At 37.6% G+C, this 18,994-nt stretch overlaps 2 protein-coding genes across 2 annotated transcripts; one reads left to right on the top strand and one right to left on the bottom strand.

Moving 5' to 3' along the window:
• The first annotated feature begins 408 nt into the window (after positions 1 to 408).
• On the top strand, positions 409 to 11,927 carry LOC129259478 (uncharacterized). The gene is made up of 10 exons (XM_064098466.1): positions 409 to 695; positions 1,822 to 1,894; positions 2,510 to 2,659; positions 3,381 to 3,511; positions 4,317 to 4,466; positions 5,524 to 5,711; positions 6,841 to 6,916; positions 7,599 to 8,364; positions 9,549 to 9,725; positions 10,417 to 11,927. Exons 1-10 carry the CDS (start codon positions 561 to 563, stop codon positions 10,599 to 10,601), a joined length of 2,031 nt encoding a protein of 676 aa, XP_063954536.1. The 5' UTR covers positions 409 to 560; the 3' UTR covers positions 10,602 to 11,927.
• Positions 11,694 to 18,993, bottom strand: LOC129259479 (5-methylcytosine rRNA methyltransferase NSUN4-like). Its single transcript, XM_064098467.1, has 5 exons — positions 18,697 to 18,993; positions 17,157 to 18,018; positions 16,432 to 16,592; positions 14,808 to 14,932; positions 11,694 to 13,530 (listed from the first exon to the last, which is right to left on the bottom strand). The coding sequence occupies exons 1-5, from the start codon at positions 18,796 to 18,798 to the stop codon at positions 13,254 to 13,256; spliced, it is 1,527 nt and encodes a 508-aa protein (XP_063954537.1). The 5' UTR covers positions 18,799 to 18,993; the 3' UTR covers positions 11,694 to 13,253.
• Position 18,994: the final 1 nt, after the last annotated feature.

Raw genomic sequence — 18,994 nt, 5'->3', positions numbered from 1 at the left:
TTCTGCGTACGTATGGAGGGTTTCTGGGGGGCATGGTCGCACGCACGGTCGCGCGTATTGTAGCACTTCGCGCGGGCGACCAAGTTCCCCATAGTATTAAAAATAAATTTTATCAAATCAAATTGAATCTTCTTATTGGTTAGAAATTTTATCATGATTTATTTATTTATTTATTCATTTTTTGATAGGGAACAAGAAAATGGCTAACGAACAATACTAGATATCGTTTTTTCTTCATGATAGATTTGAATGGTGTTGGAAATCAAGTAGTTCTCCTGAGTTTGATGTTTTGTTTGGAAACTGTAAAATTGTACGAGGCCTTGTGGTTTTATATATGTACCTTGTAGTTCTCCATTTCATTTTCATTTGTTAATTTGGTTATGAAATCTTTCATATGTTTTGTATTGTTATTTTAAGAATTGAATATGGTATTAAAAATAAATTGTATCAAATCAAATTGAATCTTCTTATTGGTTAGAAATTTTTATCATGATTTATTTATTTTTTATAGGGAACAAGAAAATGGCTAACGAACAATACTAGATATCGTTTTTTTTTTCATGATAGATTTGAATGGTGTTGGAAATAAAGTAGTTCTCTTGGGTTTGATGTGGATATCATGCTGTTTACTACAAAGATGGTCCGTGGAACTTCAGCTTGGCTATATAGAACAGATGTTACAGACAAATGATGAGGTATATTATTATGTCATGCTGACATTCCTGCAAAATTGATGTTCTTTAAGTTTCTGTGGTCCATGTAGTTTAGGTATTTATAGCATTGAAATATACTTCTAAAGTTTTCCATGATACTCTCACCTAATTTGGTGCGCCATCTATCGGTTGCAATGGACAGGCCAAAATTCTCGCAATGCCTCATTGGAAAAAGTCGACATCTGTTTGCTGTGCTAGTGCATAATATTGTGTGCGATTATGCTGCGCTGGCCGACATGGCTCGACCGGCTTGCATTAGCTGTTTACTAGGGTCCAGGAGGTGGGAGAGAAATTTGCAGCATATTTCTTTGCAAAATTTTGATCTTTTTTTTTTCAGTAAATTTTTCCTACGCTTTTGCCAATTTTTTTTCATTTTTAAGGCATCACAGTCACATTAAAGTAAACTAGCACTAGTGCGCTGCCTGCTCCTGTGCGCGAAGTCGAATGTATTGCTGTACACATGCTTGACCAAATTATTTCCAAACACCCCCTAAACAAGTTTTTTCTCTGTGTGCAAAATAACCCCCTCAACAAGTTTTTCGCGGGCTTTATTTACACATTTTGGCCCCTAAACAAGTTGTCGCCAGAATTAGACCCCTGGGAAAAAGCTTGGGGAAAAAACATACCCTAAATACATTTGACCCCGTGATTGACAGTTGACCAGTCTTTTAAAACCACCCTTTTTCTTGAAAATCGGTGTTTTTGATACCCTTAAAGAGGGCACGCGAAGCCCTCGTCCAAAACTGAAAAAACACCCCTTTAAACACATTTTTTTGGTCATGCATGTGTACAGGAATATATTAGACTGCCCCCCCCCCCCGGATGGTAACAATAGGGCTCAGTAGCCAAAAATCAAAAGCAGAGTTTCCATGGTAGTTACCATAACTGTATGTCTTTATGAAACTAGACCCAAACTCTGGTACAATTCAATGATCAAGTGATCAAGAACAATTCGAATTAGTATTAAAACCAAAAGTAAATGGTAAAAACTGGGAATGGATGAAACAAAATATAAAAGGGGCAACATTTGTAAGAGTGGTATTAAGTTAACTGCATTGATTTATCTATAAATTTATTGATAAATACTTCATATCTTGGGTTTTTTCAGAGTCAGAGACATAGCCGAGTACAAGCACAAGATTCAACTCATCACCAACAACAGACTGCAACAGAGAATTTGGGTAAGGCCATGGCAATGAAGCTGGTCAACACTGACTATAGTTGTCATCGTCGGTTACCATAGAAACAGTCAGGGAACAGCACTTCTTGGTCAATTAAAATTTGGTATTTCACTGAAATTGTTGGAGCTGATGATTTACTTAGTTCTGACAACTTTCATGAATTGGTGCTCTATATCCATTTCCAAATATTTGCAAATTGAGAATATGTGCACAACAAGATGTGTGTGAATTACATTTTCTTGTAAAGCTTTGGCTAGACATTCTTTCAAAGCATTTTGCATGTATTTGTGGAAATACATGCAGAAAATGTTTTTTTTTTTAAATATTACCAAGCAATTGTATGTCAATGTCATCTTTGGAGATATTTATGATCAATCAGAGGAATGGAGATGTTATAAAATAATGTGATAAGCACTATACAAGAACTGTTATTATTATAGTTATTATTATTATCGTAATTATTATTATTGTAATTATTATCATTATTATTATAATTATTATTGTAGTTATTATTATTATTGTAATTATTATTATTATTGTAATTATTATTATTACTGTAATTATTATTGTCCATATGTTGTATATAACATAACATAAATTGTTTTATTATTTCAGGTTTCAGAATGCAGTTGAGAGGTATCATAAGCTACCTGAGAGTATGTTCTTTGGTTCAAGCTGAAGAATGGATCAAATGTGTTGAGATTATCAATAAAGAGCTGCATTCTATACCGGATCAACTACAGGATCAAGTCCAGTATATAAGAGGTCAGTTGAAAAAAATGAAAATCCATATCCATTTGTTGTTGGAATGGATTTGGCCTTTAATCAGCATAAAAGGATTAAGATAGATAGAAGAAGGAAGTGAGAGGAAGAGGAGACCCCAAAAAATGTATTTATACCATTTCTCTCTTATTTACTCCCCTCCCCTTCAACTTGATATAGAGTCATTTTGACAAATGGTGGTGAAATTTTCCCTGCCCCTTGAGTTTTCAGCCTCTGTATGAAAGTTTAGACTTACAGGTACTCTTTCTGAACTTTTGTGACATTCTGGTTGCAATTTGATTTGATTCCATGCCCATTATCTGGAATACATGTGAATTTCAATTAATGTATAATATGATATTTATTGTAGTTTTCTTCGTATAATCATAGGCGGCGGAAGCCAAAAAAATTTAGGGGGGGACCACCCAAATTTTTTGACAAACCCCCCAAAAAAGGTATCAACCAAAATTTTAGGGGGGGACCATTGAAAAATTTTTGGGGGTCCAGGCAGGAAACAAAATTGACAAGCAAAAAAAAAAAAGGGTTATCAACTACAAATTTAGGGGGGGGGGGATCGGCAACCCCCCCCCCCCCCCCCCCCCCCCCGCTTTCACCGCCTATGCGTATAATCAAACCATTTAGGGTACAAGCCCAATTACTACCATACTAATCAAACTAATGAAAAAATTGAAATGTTTTACAAGGATGTCATCTCCTTCTCCAGCCTTCTGTCTATATCACCATGGCAACTTCACTGAAGCGCTAGATGCCTGTCAGCGACTGACTGAGATTATCTCCAAAGATGGTGTCTCTGTCCAAGTATACAACCTTATGGGATGCTGTCTTAGGCAAATGGTGAGATCTGTCTTCCTATTGGTGATGTAACACTGATGACAAATATTATCAATAGATAGACATTTACCAGGATTTAAGAAAGTATAGGAGGGAATTATCCATCCAAGGTTGGACTGGCAACGAGGGGGGGAGGGGGCATTGCCCGTCAAAATGAGGATGAATAATTTTCACCAATAGTTTTGAACCTTTGTTAATTTGGTTTGGAAAATTAAATCTCGGTAATCTTGGCACATGAAATCTTAGTTTTGCCATATCCACATTCTGGACCAAATTTGTTCAGCCACTGTGGTCAGCGGAATCTGATTAGATGAAAGATGAAAATCCATATTTTATTGTTCGAAATAGACATGAAATGTAATACTCCGAAAATTTACTTTGCCCAATTGATCGTGGGCCTGGCAGCTGCTATGCAGCGCCAGATTGACGAGGCTCTATCCCTTTAATTGTTGAACATGGTAGGGGCAACTCCCTCTTTTAGCGTCTTTTGGTCTGACGCGGCCGGGGTTTGTACCCCCGACCTCCCGGTTGTGAGACGGACGCTCTACCAACTGACCCAACACACCGGTTCTAGTGTCTACAACATTACATTACCAGGGAAAAAACCTGTTTCTCAGGTGTACCCCAGTGATTTAACAGTGTAGAAACTAATCAGATTCCATCAAGCCCAGTGGCTAAACGAAAGAGGCACTATAATTTTCCATTGTATTTTAATTTTTTTCTTGAATTTTAACATTGGATATTTACCGGTAGATAACTCGAATGAGCAAGCATGACCATGAATTTTGTCTCATTCTCTTGCTACCAGGGAAAACCTCATATGGCACAGCAGCAGTTCAGGAAAGCTCTTGCAAGCTGTTCAGTCATTCCACCACTGTCCCTCTTCAACCTGTCTGTTACCTATAGAGATCTGGGGGATGAAGACGCAGAAATGAAATCTCTCCATCTCTTAGTAAAGGTCAGTATATTTGCTCTCCTTTCAAGCATAAAAATTAGTTGAAATGTGCGATTTTTATGACAATGAAAAATCTGCAGAAGGAGACAAAGTTCTCAATTTGCGTATAATTTGTAAAACGTGTACCGAGTGTGATAATTGAATAATTAAAGAAATACTTCACTGAACATGGTATCTAAAGCACAGAGAGAAGGATTAATCAGCAGACCTTTAAGTGTAATGATAATATGGATTTATAAATGCCTATCTAGTAATAATCTCTGATTGAAATACATGAGACATAACTAGTGGACCACAGTGCCCCCACTGTATGATTTTAGAAAAAAATGTAGTCTTTAACCAAGTGTAGAGCTGTAGTGTGAACAGGGTTTCAAGAATACTTAATGTTATTTATAGATGTCTTCTTCATTATTCTTGTTCATCCTCTCTCCTCTGTTAGTCATCAAAATTCCATCTTTTCTTCCATCACCTTCTTTACATTCCTTTCAACATACCAGATTCATTCTTCCATCCCTCTCTTTTGTTCATGCTCATGTTCACACATACTTGACTCTTGCCAAGTTCTTATTCTCTGATTGGTTCTCTCCCTCTGACTTAAGTTCATTAATATTCAATAGCAGCTATTCATATCCATGTATATTCATGTATTTCTTTTTTTTGCTACCTTTGCTATTTGAATATCCATTATTTATCTTTGTTATATATAAATCAAGCATGTACATTTTTTATGCCAAATAAACCCCTGAGGTTCAAAGTTGTTCAGCCCAGGGCAGTTCATCACAGGCAATCATCGAGTAAGGTTGTCCACTTCATTTCTCTGTAAGTTAGAACTACACCCCTTGCCTACCGCTCTGGCCACTTTACACAAGGTTTGTAATCACTTTGAAAGAGATACAAAACGATGTCTGATTTTAAGTACACTATTGGTGACAAATCTCTAGGATTTAACGCAGGGCAGTGATGTCTGTCGTTACACTAAGGTTGCTGATTTTATAAGTAGGCTAAATGTCACACAGACTTGTGTAAAGTCGTCAGACTTCTGTCGTCACATATATTATAGGCCCTTGCGTTAGACCAGACTGCAGATGAGAATGGAGACGATACCTTTATCAGTCCTAGTCCTGCATGGCCAGCAGTGCTGCTACTTCCAGTTTCTTGGACAAAGAGGAAGTCTAATTTTCCCATACAATCCTTTGATTATTGGACAGGGGTCTACATCCTGGCAAAGCGTAGCCATGATCTCAACCAGTGAGTATTTTATAGCCAGGAGGGTCTTTCATACAGCTGTTCGTAAGTAAAGAACGACTGGTGAACCTTTCTAACACACTAAATAATCACCAATGAACAATTAATGGTCAATATCATTTACCACTAGAAAGGATCACCAGTCTTAACGTACAAACAGCTTTATGAAACAGCCCCCGGCCCATCAATGGGGTTAGGCAACCCCCCCCCAAAAAAAAAAAAATTTGCCATAACCTGACCAACCTTTGCCAAGTCAGCTAAATCATATTTTTATTTAAATAGGACCCCCCTCCCCCACAAAAAAAAAAAAAAAAAAAAAAAAGGTGCTTGCCAACCATAACTTTAATTGTTTGCTGAATTATTTGTTTTGTTTTACTGGTGAATGGCAAGGTAAATGTTCATCCATGACTGGGAAGGAGAAGAAAAAACACTGACTGACTGACCCATTTTGTTTTACCTCCATTGCAGCAAACATATATTATTTTAGGCATTACTATAATGTGTTTGGTTTCTTGCAATCCAATATCAATTTCCTGTATGTAAATTAAATTTCCTGCATGTAAATGTCACTGAGTCGTTCTAAAACCTGTTTTCCATCTTGTTGTAACACATTGATTTCTCAGAATTGCACATGAACCGCCCTGTATGGATCTAGGAGATCCCTGTGCTAAACATTTTTCTCACAATTGTTCTCGGTTATGTCCCGGAGCTTCATATTCTGGATGATTGTTACATCATAAAACTGAGAAGTGCACTGCATACACCTTTCAAATCAAAGTGCATACCCATTATATAAAACAATGGTAAAAATGCACTGATTTTCTCTTGTGATATAATTTAAAGAGTGCTGCTATCGTCTTCACAAAATAAAAAACCCAACACGTCTCCACATCACAGAAATTGTACTGCAGTCTTGATCTGCCTAATATCAAGGGAGCATTCCATGAAACAAGTTGTCAGTGATTTTCACTGACTATTTGTTATAAGCTACTGAAATCCTTGCATCTGATTGGCTTAGAGCAATTTAGTCAGTGAAAATAACTTTATTTTTGCTTCATGAAACTCTCCCTGGTAGAATGATGAGCTTGGAGCATTGCCGTTATTGCTGTTCACTTTGTATCTAATTGTGCAGGACTGACATTGCTGTTGATATGTTTATGGCCTTACTCTCTGACGTTGGACTACTTGAAAACGGCTCTCTGGCCTTTGTAAGTTTGTTCAGTTTCATTGCAATACAAGCCTGTAAAATATGGTTGTCATCAACAAAAGCATTAGACCATGAAAGTAGGAGAGGTTGATATTTGCCACATTGAAAAATATCAGGAGCAAAAAGAAGAAAAGGAAAAAAAAGTGTACCCCTCATATGCCCTGTATTATTACTATTTCAAAGAGTTGTGATTAAATCAAATGAAGCTCCAATTGACATTGTTCTCACTCTTTAATAGTTAGGCACACTATTGAGATCAATCTTAATTTGAGTTTTCTTTTTTGGTAATCAATCATAAGACAAATTTTTGTAAATCTTGAGAAATTTGAAGGAATTTGAGGGCAATTCTACAAAAAGAATCAACTTTTTGGACGTCTGACACCTCATTTTTTCCATTCTTACTTCAGTTCATGAAATGCCCAAGTAATGACCATTTGAGAGCAATACAAATTTGTATATAAGATCTACATGCAGAAAAGAGAGTCAAATAAGTTTATGAAGGTCCCACATTATAGGGGGTTGGCTGTATTTTATAGAATCACTTTCAAATTAAGAATTCTTTTCATTCAGATAACATGTGCATTTGCAAAGTATTTTTATGGGAACATGTTATTTCTAAAAATTTTACTGGAAGAGGGAGTGGATATGTATTTGATCACGGATGGTTTTATCTATCTTTTCAGGATAGAGGCAGCCGAGGTAATTCACTCCTGCCTCCTCTGAAAACCATTTATTTGGATGCTGCCACTGCCCTCCTGAAGGCAGGCAAAACCCAGGAAGCACTGGCGGTGTGTGATAAACTCCTGTCCAAATCGTCTCTTCTCCAACATGACAACATACCAGATTCATCCTCTGAGATGGATGATGATGAAACCAAGAGGTCATCCCGCAGGTTCCCTTTCTTGGTGCCATGTGCAACACCGTCTTCCGAGGAGCGTTCCAAGGCGGAGAGGAGCTCACACCCAGTCAACCAAGGAGGCGGGGATGGTAGGGATGGGAGTATACCTGGATGCAGCAGTGGTTCCGGTGGACATCACACCCTTGGACATGGTATTAATGTTGGCCATCATGGTACTGGCATGCAAGGTCAAAGCGGTTCTGGGGACACTGTAGGCAGAAGGAAGAGGCAGCGGGAGCAGAATGAGACCTTGGCAGTCACAGGAACATCCTCATCAACACTTGAAAACCAAGTCCACATTGACAGTAGCAATTCTGATAGTGGAAGACAAGAGAAGGAAGAGGATGAAATCTACACCGCACATGCCCTGATACTGCAAGCACATTGCCTCTTCAAGGAACATAAAGCCGAGCTGGCCATGACAGAAGTTGAGTGTGCTTTGGGAATCTTGCAGACCAGTATAGCGGAAAGAGTCGAGGATGGCCAAAGGATAGAGGAGAATGAGGGCACAGATGATATCAGCAAGGCTAAAAGGAGAAGAATCGATTCAGGTAAAACATATTTTCTATCTGCTAAAATCTGATTAATATCAATTATCATGTTATGAGTCATGATGATATTGCCAAATAGAACCCCCCCCCCCAATAAAAGGGAGTTGATGTGACCAAATTGGTGAATGATATTATGTAGAAAAAAAATCCTAAACAAAGATTGTCTCAATGACTGCTCACTATAGGAAGGGAATTTCTCTTTTTACCTCTGAACTCTTTTCTTGAATTTGTACTGTTTCTAGACTTATCCCGTATACTGTATGTATCAATTATTATCTTTCAAATGCTAAAACAGTGATCTTTTAATCTCTTTTGGTACAAATGCATGAGTCAACCCGCCCTGCCACTTTTCACATCAGTTACTAGTATGTTACCTCTCACCAAAGGAGGGTGCTGGTGGCATGATGATTTGGGGTTGTCTGTCCATCCGTCCGTCTGTACCATATTTTTCGAGTTATCAACTTCAAACTTTACTCATGTATGCATATAGTAGGGGTTACAAGGTTGAAGGTCAAAAGTAACAAAGATCATTATTTGATAATCGTAGAAGTTTGGTGTTCTGATGTGCGTACAGTCAAGGATCTGTCTTGTTCAAGTTGTTTTGTCTCAGCTCCATATTTTAACCTATTATTTTCTGGGTATTTCTAGTCTTGTCAGTCAGGGATTGGGGGGCATTATTACCCCCTCAAAACCTCGGCTGCAAATTGTGCGATCACAACAGAATATTGCACGATGGTAAAAAAACTTACATGATCTATAAGGTTACATGGCCAGATTTCACTGAATCTCTTTTACATGAATTAATTGTGCTAATTTATGCATGAATTTATGATGTGGCTGTAAATCTATAAATAAAGCAATCATTCTGTCTCGGGACTCATTGTAGGATTTTGATCACATGCACATAAACTTTAAAATTGGTATGAAAATGTTACTTTCCACTGTAGGTATTTTATTGTTTTAAAAATTTCCTGTGTATTTTTGTTTTTATTTCTATTTTTTCTATTGTTTCTTTGATGGTTAATGTGGTTGATACTTTTCCAATAATTAAGATCAATCTCTTTCTTAGTATTGTAATGTTGTCAGCATCAATTTTTCATATGTCTTGAATTTTATTTCCTTTGCATTCTTGAGATAAAGGGTTTTGACACCTGTCACTTCTGACTTTATTTTCCAACATACAGTATCAGATGGCCTGAAAATACCAGACAATATAGGAAGCTCCCTATTCGACAGTCAGTCAACGCAGTCATCAATCCTGAAATCTATTGCATATCAGCTCAAAGCATCAATTTTAATGAGTCAGAATCAGCCACACGATGCAATGAAAGTCGTCTTGCAAAGCCTCCACTGCTTTCCCAGTAAGAAATTGTGGCTTTAGTTTGAAGTCTTATTAACCTTTAAAACATTAGTAGGTAGACCTTGGAGTGATATTATAGTATCCCAGTTAGAAACTAATTTGTGGCTTTAAAACTGGCGAACCCTTTATATCCATAAATCATTCATACTTGTCAATGCTAGGCCTGGAAATGATATTTTAGTATTCCAGTGAGAAACTCATTTGTGGCTTTAGTGCGAAGCCAATATTATATTAACCCATGTAACTGTTCAATAATATATGTAGGCTTGGGAATAATATTTGATTGCTCCATTACATATCATGGAATCAGTAACTTAAATGGGCTTTGCAATTTCTTATCTATGGACTCGTAACTAAGGAATATTTTAAATTATCAGATATCAGAATTCTTTTTCCATGCATGAACTTCAAAAATGGGAATTTGGCATCGTTTCAGGTATTGCACGATACATTGCCCAACTTGATTTAAATGGATGCATATTATTCTATTGAACTCTTAGATATTTGTCGATAGTTTAACCATCTTTTACCTCTTTTACTTCCTCTCTTCCTCCTTTTCGTATTTTCCCTTTCTATTTTTTCTTCTCTCCCATTCTTGTCTCTCTCATATACACTTCTCCCGATTCCTTTCCCACTCTCTCTTATCCTCCCTCTCTCTCACTCACCCTCTCTCATCCTTATCTCATATGCAGGTAATACAGATTCCTTGAGGACCCATGCAGTAATCCTGGAGAAGCTAAATAGAAAGGGTGAAGCTGTCAAAGCTTGGTCCAGACTAAAAGAAGCCAAAGCAGCGTCTGGGAAGGTCCACTCCCTCTCATCATTGTACAATGAAACCTGCCTACAAAGACCATGCAGTAATCCTGGAGAAGCTTGATAGAAAGGGTGAAACTGTCAAAGCTTGGTCCAGACTAAAAGAAGCCAAAGCAGCATCTGAGACGGTCAACTTCCTCTCAACATTATACAATGAAACCTGCCTAGAAAGACCATGCAGTAGTCCTGGAGAAGCTTGATAGAAAGGGTGAAACTGTCAAAGCTTGGTCCAGACTAAAAGAAGCCAAATCAGCATCTGGGACGGTCCACTCCCTCTCGTCATTGTACCCTGAAACCTGCCTACAAAGACCATACAGTAATCCTGGAGAAGCTAAATAGAAAGGGTGAAGCTGTCAAAGCTTGGTCCAGACTAAAAGAAGCCAAATCAGCATCTGGGACGGTCCACTCCCTCTCATCATTGTACCCTGAAACCTGCCTACAAAGACCATACAGTAATCCTGGAGAAGCTAAATAGAAAGGGTGAAGCTGTCAAAGCTTGGTCAAGACTAAAAGAAGCCTCTGGGACGGTCCACTCCCTCTCATCATTGTACAATGAAACCTTACTACAAAGACCATGCAGTAATCCTGGAGAAGCTTGATAGAAAGAGTGAAACTGTTAAAGCTTGGTCCAGACTAAAAGAAGTCAAAGCAGCGACCGGGACGGTCGACTCCCTCTTATCATTGTACAATGAAACCTGCCTAGAAAGACTATACAGTAATCCTGGAGAAACTTGATAGAAAGGGTGAAGCTGTCAAAGCTTGGTCCAGACTAAAAGAAGCCAAAGCAGCGTCTGGGACGGTCCACTCCCTCTCATCATTGTACAATGAAAGCTGCCTAGAAAGACAATGCAGTTACCCTGGAAAGGCTCAATAGAAAAGGTTAAACTGTCAAAGCTTGGTCAAGACTGAAAGAGCCAGAGCAGGCTCTAAGGCCGTCCAGCTTCTGTCATCATTGCACAATGAAATTTCCATACCAAGACCAAGGGGAACAGTTGTAGTTGTGTAATTTCGACAGGAAGTCTTTATTGACGAATTCCGTCAGTGTGTGCTCCCATAAGAAACCATCTATTACAGGCAAATAACTGGTTTACAAACTGATTTTAGAAGAAAAAGCATTTTGCATATTTCTTAATTCTGAAAAAAAGATAGCATAACCTTATTTTTGGTTGAGAATAATTGTAATCACTAATATCAAAACTTTTAATAATCGAATTATACCCAAAAAGGAAAAGAAATCAAATAGGGGAAAAGGAGAGAACTGCATTCAATTTTTTATGCCAAAACAAGTGTAATTGATGAAAATAAATTCATAATATGGATGTGCATTAGCCTGTAGTTTTATACATATGATGTTTAGTGTTCATTTAAATAGAATAAACAGTTGACAAAACAACTATTTAAAAAGGCTTGTGATTTGTCTATGTAAAGCCCCCATCACACTTATTCGGAATCAGCAGGAATCAAGCAGAAGCTGGAAAGAAAAAAATATTCAAAAAATCTAGAAATTTTGGGGAGGAACTTATGAATTCACCAAACTGGAGTTGAAATTCAGAAAATTGACGTGTATCATCATACACTAGTCAAAATGAACCGCAATGGAGTCAGATTGATAATTCGTGCTACGTTCTTGGACATTCTAAATATCCTGACTGCATTCTGAGTGCATTCGAAATATTTTTGTCATTTCTTTTGGCCATCCCGAAGGTTTTGGTCATGTTCAAAACATTCGAGGGATATTTTCGAACGGTGTTCGAAGTAGATTTAAATGACCAACTGGTGGTCAAACAATAGTCCTTTCATTCAGGCCAATTCTGCTTGATTCGGAATAAGTGTGATGGGGGCTTTAAGTTGTTTGTGACCAGAATTATGTAGTTTAGTGATTTCATCAGAGTATAGCGTATCGCATGCAAGTTTACTTTTAAGCCCAGTGCACACTACACAATCTGTTTGCAAAAAATCTTGAATAATATTTGAGAATTCCAACCAATAAAATCTTAAGATCAAAGGTCTGAATAGTGTTATGAATCAAAATTCTAAATCTAGTATATCAAACATCTCTATAGGAATAAAAGGGTAATCAATTCAAAATTGTAGTAGTGTTATATAAGTCTTGTTATCAACCGCAATTTGAAGACAGGTTAACTTTGCTCCATACCACAAGGCTAATACTGTAAAGCAGAATTTTTAGTTGTGTATTCAAGTCCTAACATCAACCTGATTCTTTTACTTGTTGAACTTTCAATATAGTTGATGCAACAAAATGCAATATGTTAATAAATTGTATCACAATGGATTGTATGTGCAGGGGTTGTACAGTACAGCTGTTGCAATGGTACCATACATCATCGAGCTAGGTTTTGGGCTATCTTTTTTAATAGATGACATCATAAAAATGACTATAGTGAATAGAATATGAGAACACGTTTTGATCATACTCTATACTAAAAAAATCAATACTCATTCGATATTTAAAATATTTAAAAATCCCAATATGCATGTCTAAGAAGCACACGGCAGTTGGTTTACACCCAATTAATGACCTTTGACCCATACATTTTACCAGTGATGGTCTTGCATTAAATCCTACAGTATATATATATATATATGCAGCAGGAAGAATCGCATAGACATTCAAATTCCCTTTCCCATGCTTTGTTTCTCTTATTATCACAACTATCACAAAAAGTAATTTTCTGGAGTCTCGGGTGAAAATATGCTATCGAGTCCTGATCAGTCGACTGAAATACATGGGTCCATAATTGGCAGTTATTCTGGGCACGACAAGCTGGCCATAGCGACAGTTCGAGAAGAAGCTGAAGACACCATTGTATGCTCTCGCTAGAGGTGAAAGGTCAGCCACGGTTGCTTCGATGTTGAATTCCTCCCGACATCTTGTGAGGGTGCTCTGGATGACTCCATCGTTTTGGAGGGGTGACATGGTACAGGTGGAATACACCACCGTTCCTCCGGGTTTGACTGCCTGAAGCCCGGCACTGGGTGGAAAATAAACCAAAACAGAAAGAAAAAAAATTATAAAACAGATATTGAGCACTAGTTGGAAAATAAACAATGCACCAGAAAGAAAGTTATAAAACTGACATTACGGTTTTGGAACAGACATTAGTTCCGTAGTTCCACTGCACCTGAAAGCCTTTTGAGGATGAGTCCTAGGCCCAGTTGCATAAAAGTTACCATTATGGTAACTTTGCCATGCAATGGTAACTTGCAGGGAATCCTTCATTTTGATTGGCTGCTGATCAGCGTTACCATGGTAGATACCAATGGATGGCAAAGGGCAAAGTTACCATAATATTAATAGTAACTTTTATGCAATGGGGCCCTGGACCCAGTCACACAAACAGTTGCCTGGATTCATATCAAAATTTAATTTCAATTGCTCTACATTTTAAGCACTACACTACATGTATCAATTGCAATATGAAATTTATTTGAATCAATCTGACACTTTGTAAGATGGAGGCCATCAGGCTCTATATAAAAAAAATCAACTATGACAACACTACAGAGAATTTCACATTGATTGAAAAAAATTAGCTTGCTGCAAGAAGTTCAGCACTGAATTGCAAATTTGCAATGAATCGTAAGACAGGTGCTTTGGGGACCTCAGATAAGAGTTTCATCAATTGACCATAAAAGGACAAGTCCACCCCAACTTAAACTTAATTTGAATTAAAAAAACAAAAATCCAACTAGCATAACACTGAAAATTTCATCAAAATCGGATGTGAAAGAAGAAAGTTATGATATTTTAAAGTTTCGCTTAATTTCACAAAACAGTTCTATGCACAACCTGGTCGGGTATGCAAATGAGAAGACTGATGACATCATTTACTCACTATTTCTTTTGTATTTCATGATATGAAATATGATTTATTCCCATTTTCTCATTGTCCTTGAAAAAAAGTTTAATTCCTCCCTGAACACATAGAATTATAATTGCCTTAACATTTTATGGTTGGTCCTTATTGTCAAATCTGTAAAAATTGAAATATTCTATATTTCAAATAATTAAAAACAAAGAAATACTGAGTGAGGGACATCATCGACTCTCTCATTTGCATGTCATTGAGTTGTGCATATAACTGTTTTGTGAAAAATAGGCAAAACTTTAAAATGTCATAACTTCCTTATTTTACATCCGATTTTGATGAAATTTTCAGCATTATGCTAGTTTGATTTTTCTCAATTTATTCAATTCAATATTTTTCTGAGGTGGACTTGACCTTTAAGCTTAACCCTAACTTCTTACCAGAGTAGATCTGTTTGTAGTTGTGGTAGGTCCCATCTTTCTCTTGATCGACTCACTTTGAAAATGTTATTGTCTGGTTGGGTTGCAGACACTCTGTCTGTGGAGCAAGGCACATCTACTAACACCTGCAAAATATAAACATTGTAAATATAAAGATGATATTACATTTACTTGTAATCACATACATATCTATGAAAAAGAATTTTCTGCAGAAAGGGCGTATAGACACATGTTGAAATTAGAAAGGAAAGTGGAGACATGTAAGCAAAGAATACTTTGTCCAATAAGTTCTCTTTGATGATAGAAATCATTACATTTTCTTTCGACTCATGTTTCAATGATTATCAGTCTAAAAGAGTCCAAAAGAGTAGACCTGTTTACTAACATATTCAAATTGCATACTTTGCAAACTTACTTTAGTTGTTCTTGATATGAAAGCTTGCCAGACATAGCATTAGGTAACATATGCAAACTAGATAGATTTCAAGTATAGTTTATTTCATAACGTACAGGTTACAGGAATAGCTCATTTCTAGGTTCCCAAGAAGAATCCAGGCCTATTCAAACTATATCCAAAATCAAGTGAATACAAGTCAAATAGGACTATGACAACAGAAGTGAGCATCAACTATGACACCTTGTAACAAATGTCTAAGGCATTCTTTTCAGCCGGAATTCCACTCGGCACCATTTCCTCCCCAACCTTATTTCTTTATGTATACACAAAACTATGGGGAATGCGGGGAAAGCCACATAGAAAGATACTGAGTGGAGCGTTGTGGCCTAGTGGATTAGTCTCCGGACTTTGAAACAGAGGGTCGTGGGTTCAAATCCCAGCCATGGCATAGTTTCCTTCAGTAAGTAATTCATCCACATTGTGCTGCGCACTCAACCCAGGTGAGGTGAATGGGTACCTGGCAGGAATTAATTCCTTGAAATGCGTGTGCGCTGTAATCTTAGTAATTACGGCTGCCAAGCTACAGCTGGGGTAATAATATCCAAGTCCTTTGGAAGCGTATAGACACATTATTCATAATGTGATATGCACTACACAAGAACTGTATATTATTATTTCTGCTAATGAACACAGCACAAGCTTTTATAAATCCACTGATCAGGGAAACTATGCTTTGAATGATTAAGACAAAAGTTGACGTAGCACCTAGCTCAGGCCACATTCACACTCTGATCAATCAAACAATTCTGGGGCACATTTCATGAAAAGGAGTTGCAACTAGGGGGTGTTTCACAAATCTTTATTAAGTATGAATTAATTCGCACTTAAATGCCAAAGCGTACATGATATGCAACGTGCGATCTTATTGAAAGATACGCAGTAATGCGCATCCTCATGACACGATCTGACCAATGCGGTCAAGTCTTTCATACTTGGTATTTAAGTATGACTCTAGTCATACTTAAATCTTTGTGAAACACCCCCCAGGGCTCAGCAACTAACCACACTCGAGGATTCCATGGTATTTGAAATAACGGCAAAGTTACTATAGTTGTAAGTCTGCATGAAACCGGCCCTGATATGAGCTTGGTTTGATTTACTGTTACTTGTTATTGGAGTCATTTGGGTGTGGTAGGGAGGAAAAAACAATTGGACCTTAGTACATACCTTGTCATATGCATTCGGTTCTATCTGGCCCCATTCACATCCATCTAATCCAGACACGCGGATGGCTCCACTGCTTCTTATGCTCCTGGGTAAGCAAAGTCCAAGTACTTCATGCAGACGCCGCCTCCGAGATAATACCTTTTCATTGGTAGTCAGGGTACCTAGGTAGAAAATATAATAGAATATTGATAGCCCCCATTACGTATTTCAAGCCTTCACTTTTTTTATTGGAAATACAATACCGCGTACACTGCATTTTATACACATAGTTATGAAATTTCAAAGAAAACTTCCATCTTGTCTTTATTCATTTTTTTTCTCAGTCATTTTGTCCCAAGAGATAAAGCCAGCATAAAGAGATCCAGGGATAATGCCTCACAGTCACAACATTTGACGAGTTAAGATATTTGGCCATATATTATTTCTATGGGTCAAAGTATATGACTTTATGTCAGTTTGACAGTACCTTGTTGAATACAAAAGGAAAGACTATTTAAAACTAGAAATACTGGTAAGTTTTTCCACCCCAAAGTATTTTTGTATTTGTTGTTGGGTTATTATCTTTTTATTATTCTTATATTTTTTTTTTGGGGGGGTTGTTATGATATATTAACCTTTCCATAGAAATAGTCAACAATGTTAATGGAATCTCTAAAATACGAAATACCTAGATCCTGTAAATTCATGGAATAGAATTTTTAAAAGAGATTTTATGTGAGACTCACTGATCAGCATTGACTGTAAAATAGCCAGAGTTTTCCCTCCTGGTCCAGCACAAAGATCCAGGACCACATCATCTCTTCTAAGATCCATCGCCAAGACAGGAAGAACCGAAGCGGGATCCATGATGTAATACTGAAGATATGGTAACTCCCTGCCCCTCTTCGCCTGTGGCAACCTCTTCGGAGATGACTTGTGTAAGAAACATCTCAAGTGGGGACTTACCTCGAGCTCAGCTTCCACAACTTTGACGTAGTTAGCACCGGAATGCTCCGACATCAACTCGCTGTCCCCGCTCCCTTCCAACTCCATCTGCTGCAGGAGGTCCATCCTGTGCTCGTAACCAGGAGCAACAATATATTGTCCATCCCACCAAGGTTTTGTCAGATGCCCTGCTTTTTTGTTCTCAAGTTCATCATGTTCAAACACTCCCTCCTCTGAACCATCTTCTTCTCTCGCCCTGATGATCATCTCTCTTTCCTGAAGCTTCTGTGCTACTGCGACACTATCTAATCTTGTACTTCCTGAAGCACTTTGGGATTCTTCATCAACTCTGGTTCCATTTCCTGAGGTACTCTGATTACTCTCATTGACCCCTCCTTTTAATCTCTGAGAGTGAGACCGAGTTTCACTTTCTATCCTGAGGTGTCCTGCATGAGGTTGTACAAAGTCTTCTACACCTATCGAATGAAGTCTATCCAATGTCTCTTGCACATCACTGTAATTGTTGAGGAGAGCCCCTGAATTGGGCATGGACAGCAAGGCTAGGCGAATAGATGGCCATTCGTCTCCAAACAGCGGCCGGTAGTTTTGGTCGAAATGCTTAAGGGCAACTTCTGTTGGATCATTTTTATGTTTTCCATATGACTGCACAAAAGAACAAAATAAGGTGATATACATTTACAGAGGGTATAATGTGCATTAATATCAAATATACTCATATCCATATTAGCAAGTTACTCAATACAAAAATAGAACAATTTACAAAGTACATGTAGAAGAAAAACATGTGAAACCAATTAACGATTATTGCCAGACATTTTTTTCAGCAAGTATCTAGGCTAAATTGTTGCAAGTATGAGAGAACTGGCCCTGCATGGAGCATATGTTGTGAAATTGAAAATATTAAAACTGTCTATTTCATCACATTTTTGTTAGACAAGTATTTTTCATAGTCTGCATTTAAACAAAAAAGAGAGAAATTCTGCAAATCTGCAACGTTTTTTCAATCTTGTTTTAAATTTAATTATTTGGGTAATATTATTGTGATTATCATAATTTGAATTCAACATTTCCAACAGCAAATAGATCTAACTTCTAAGTTAGATCTATATCAAACAAAATTAAGCAAGGATCTTACGACGTTACAGCTACATGACATAGATTTAACTCAACTTCTCAAGCGATGTTCGTGCAGGCTCCACTCCACTTCACTACCGCTACACTACGCTCCACCTACCCGTAGTGTAGCGGTAGTGAAGTGGAGTGGAGCCTACATGTAACTGCACGAACATCGCTTGCTGAGCTGAGATCTAGTCCACGTACCAGTTTGGCTTTTGTCTTTTTCCCTCTGTAGGTTATTTCTAATTCTTTGAACCGTCGCACTTGCAGGAATCTGGAAATTCGCCTGGGCACTTGTGACATCATAATGTAGAAACTATCTGCAGCAAACGTCGTAAAAACTCTAATATTACAAGTTCACATGAAACACTCTCTGCACGTGTTAGTAGAGGGATGGTTTGTTTACGTCGGCCCTTTAAACCAAATACTGAGCGATTTTCCAAGACATACATTGGTTGGCCAATGATGAATACTTCACAAAGTTCTGACCAATCAGAGAATG

Source organism: Lytechinus pictus, chromosome 4 (assembly GCF_037042905.1).
Source record: "Lytechinus pictus isolate F3 Inbred chromosome 4, Lp3.0, whole genome shotgun sequence".
Lineage (NCBI taxonomy): Eukaryota > Metazoa > Echinodermata > Echinoidea > Temnopleuroida > Toxopneustidae > Lytechinus > Lytechinus pictus.
The sequence above is the reverse complement of the archived record's forward strand: the minus strand, read 5'-3'. Positions and strand labels throughout refer to the sequence as shown.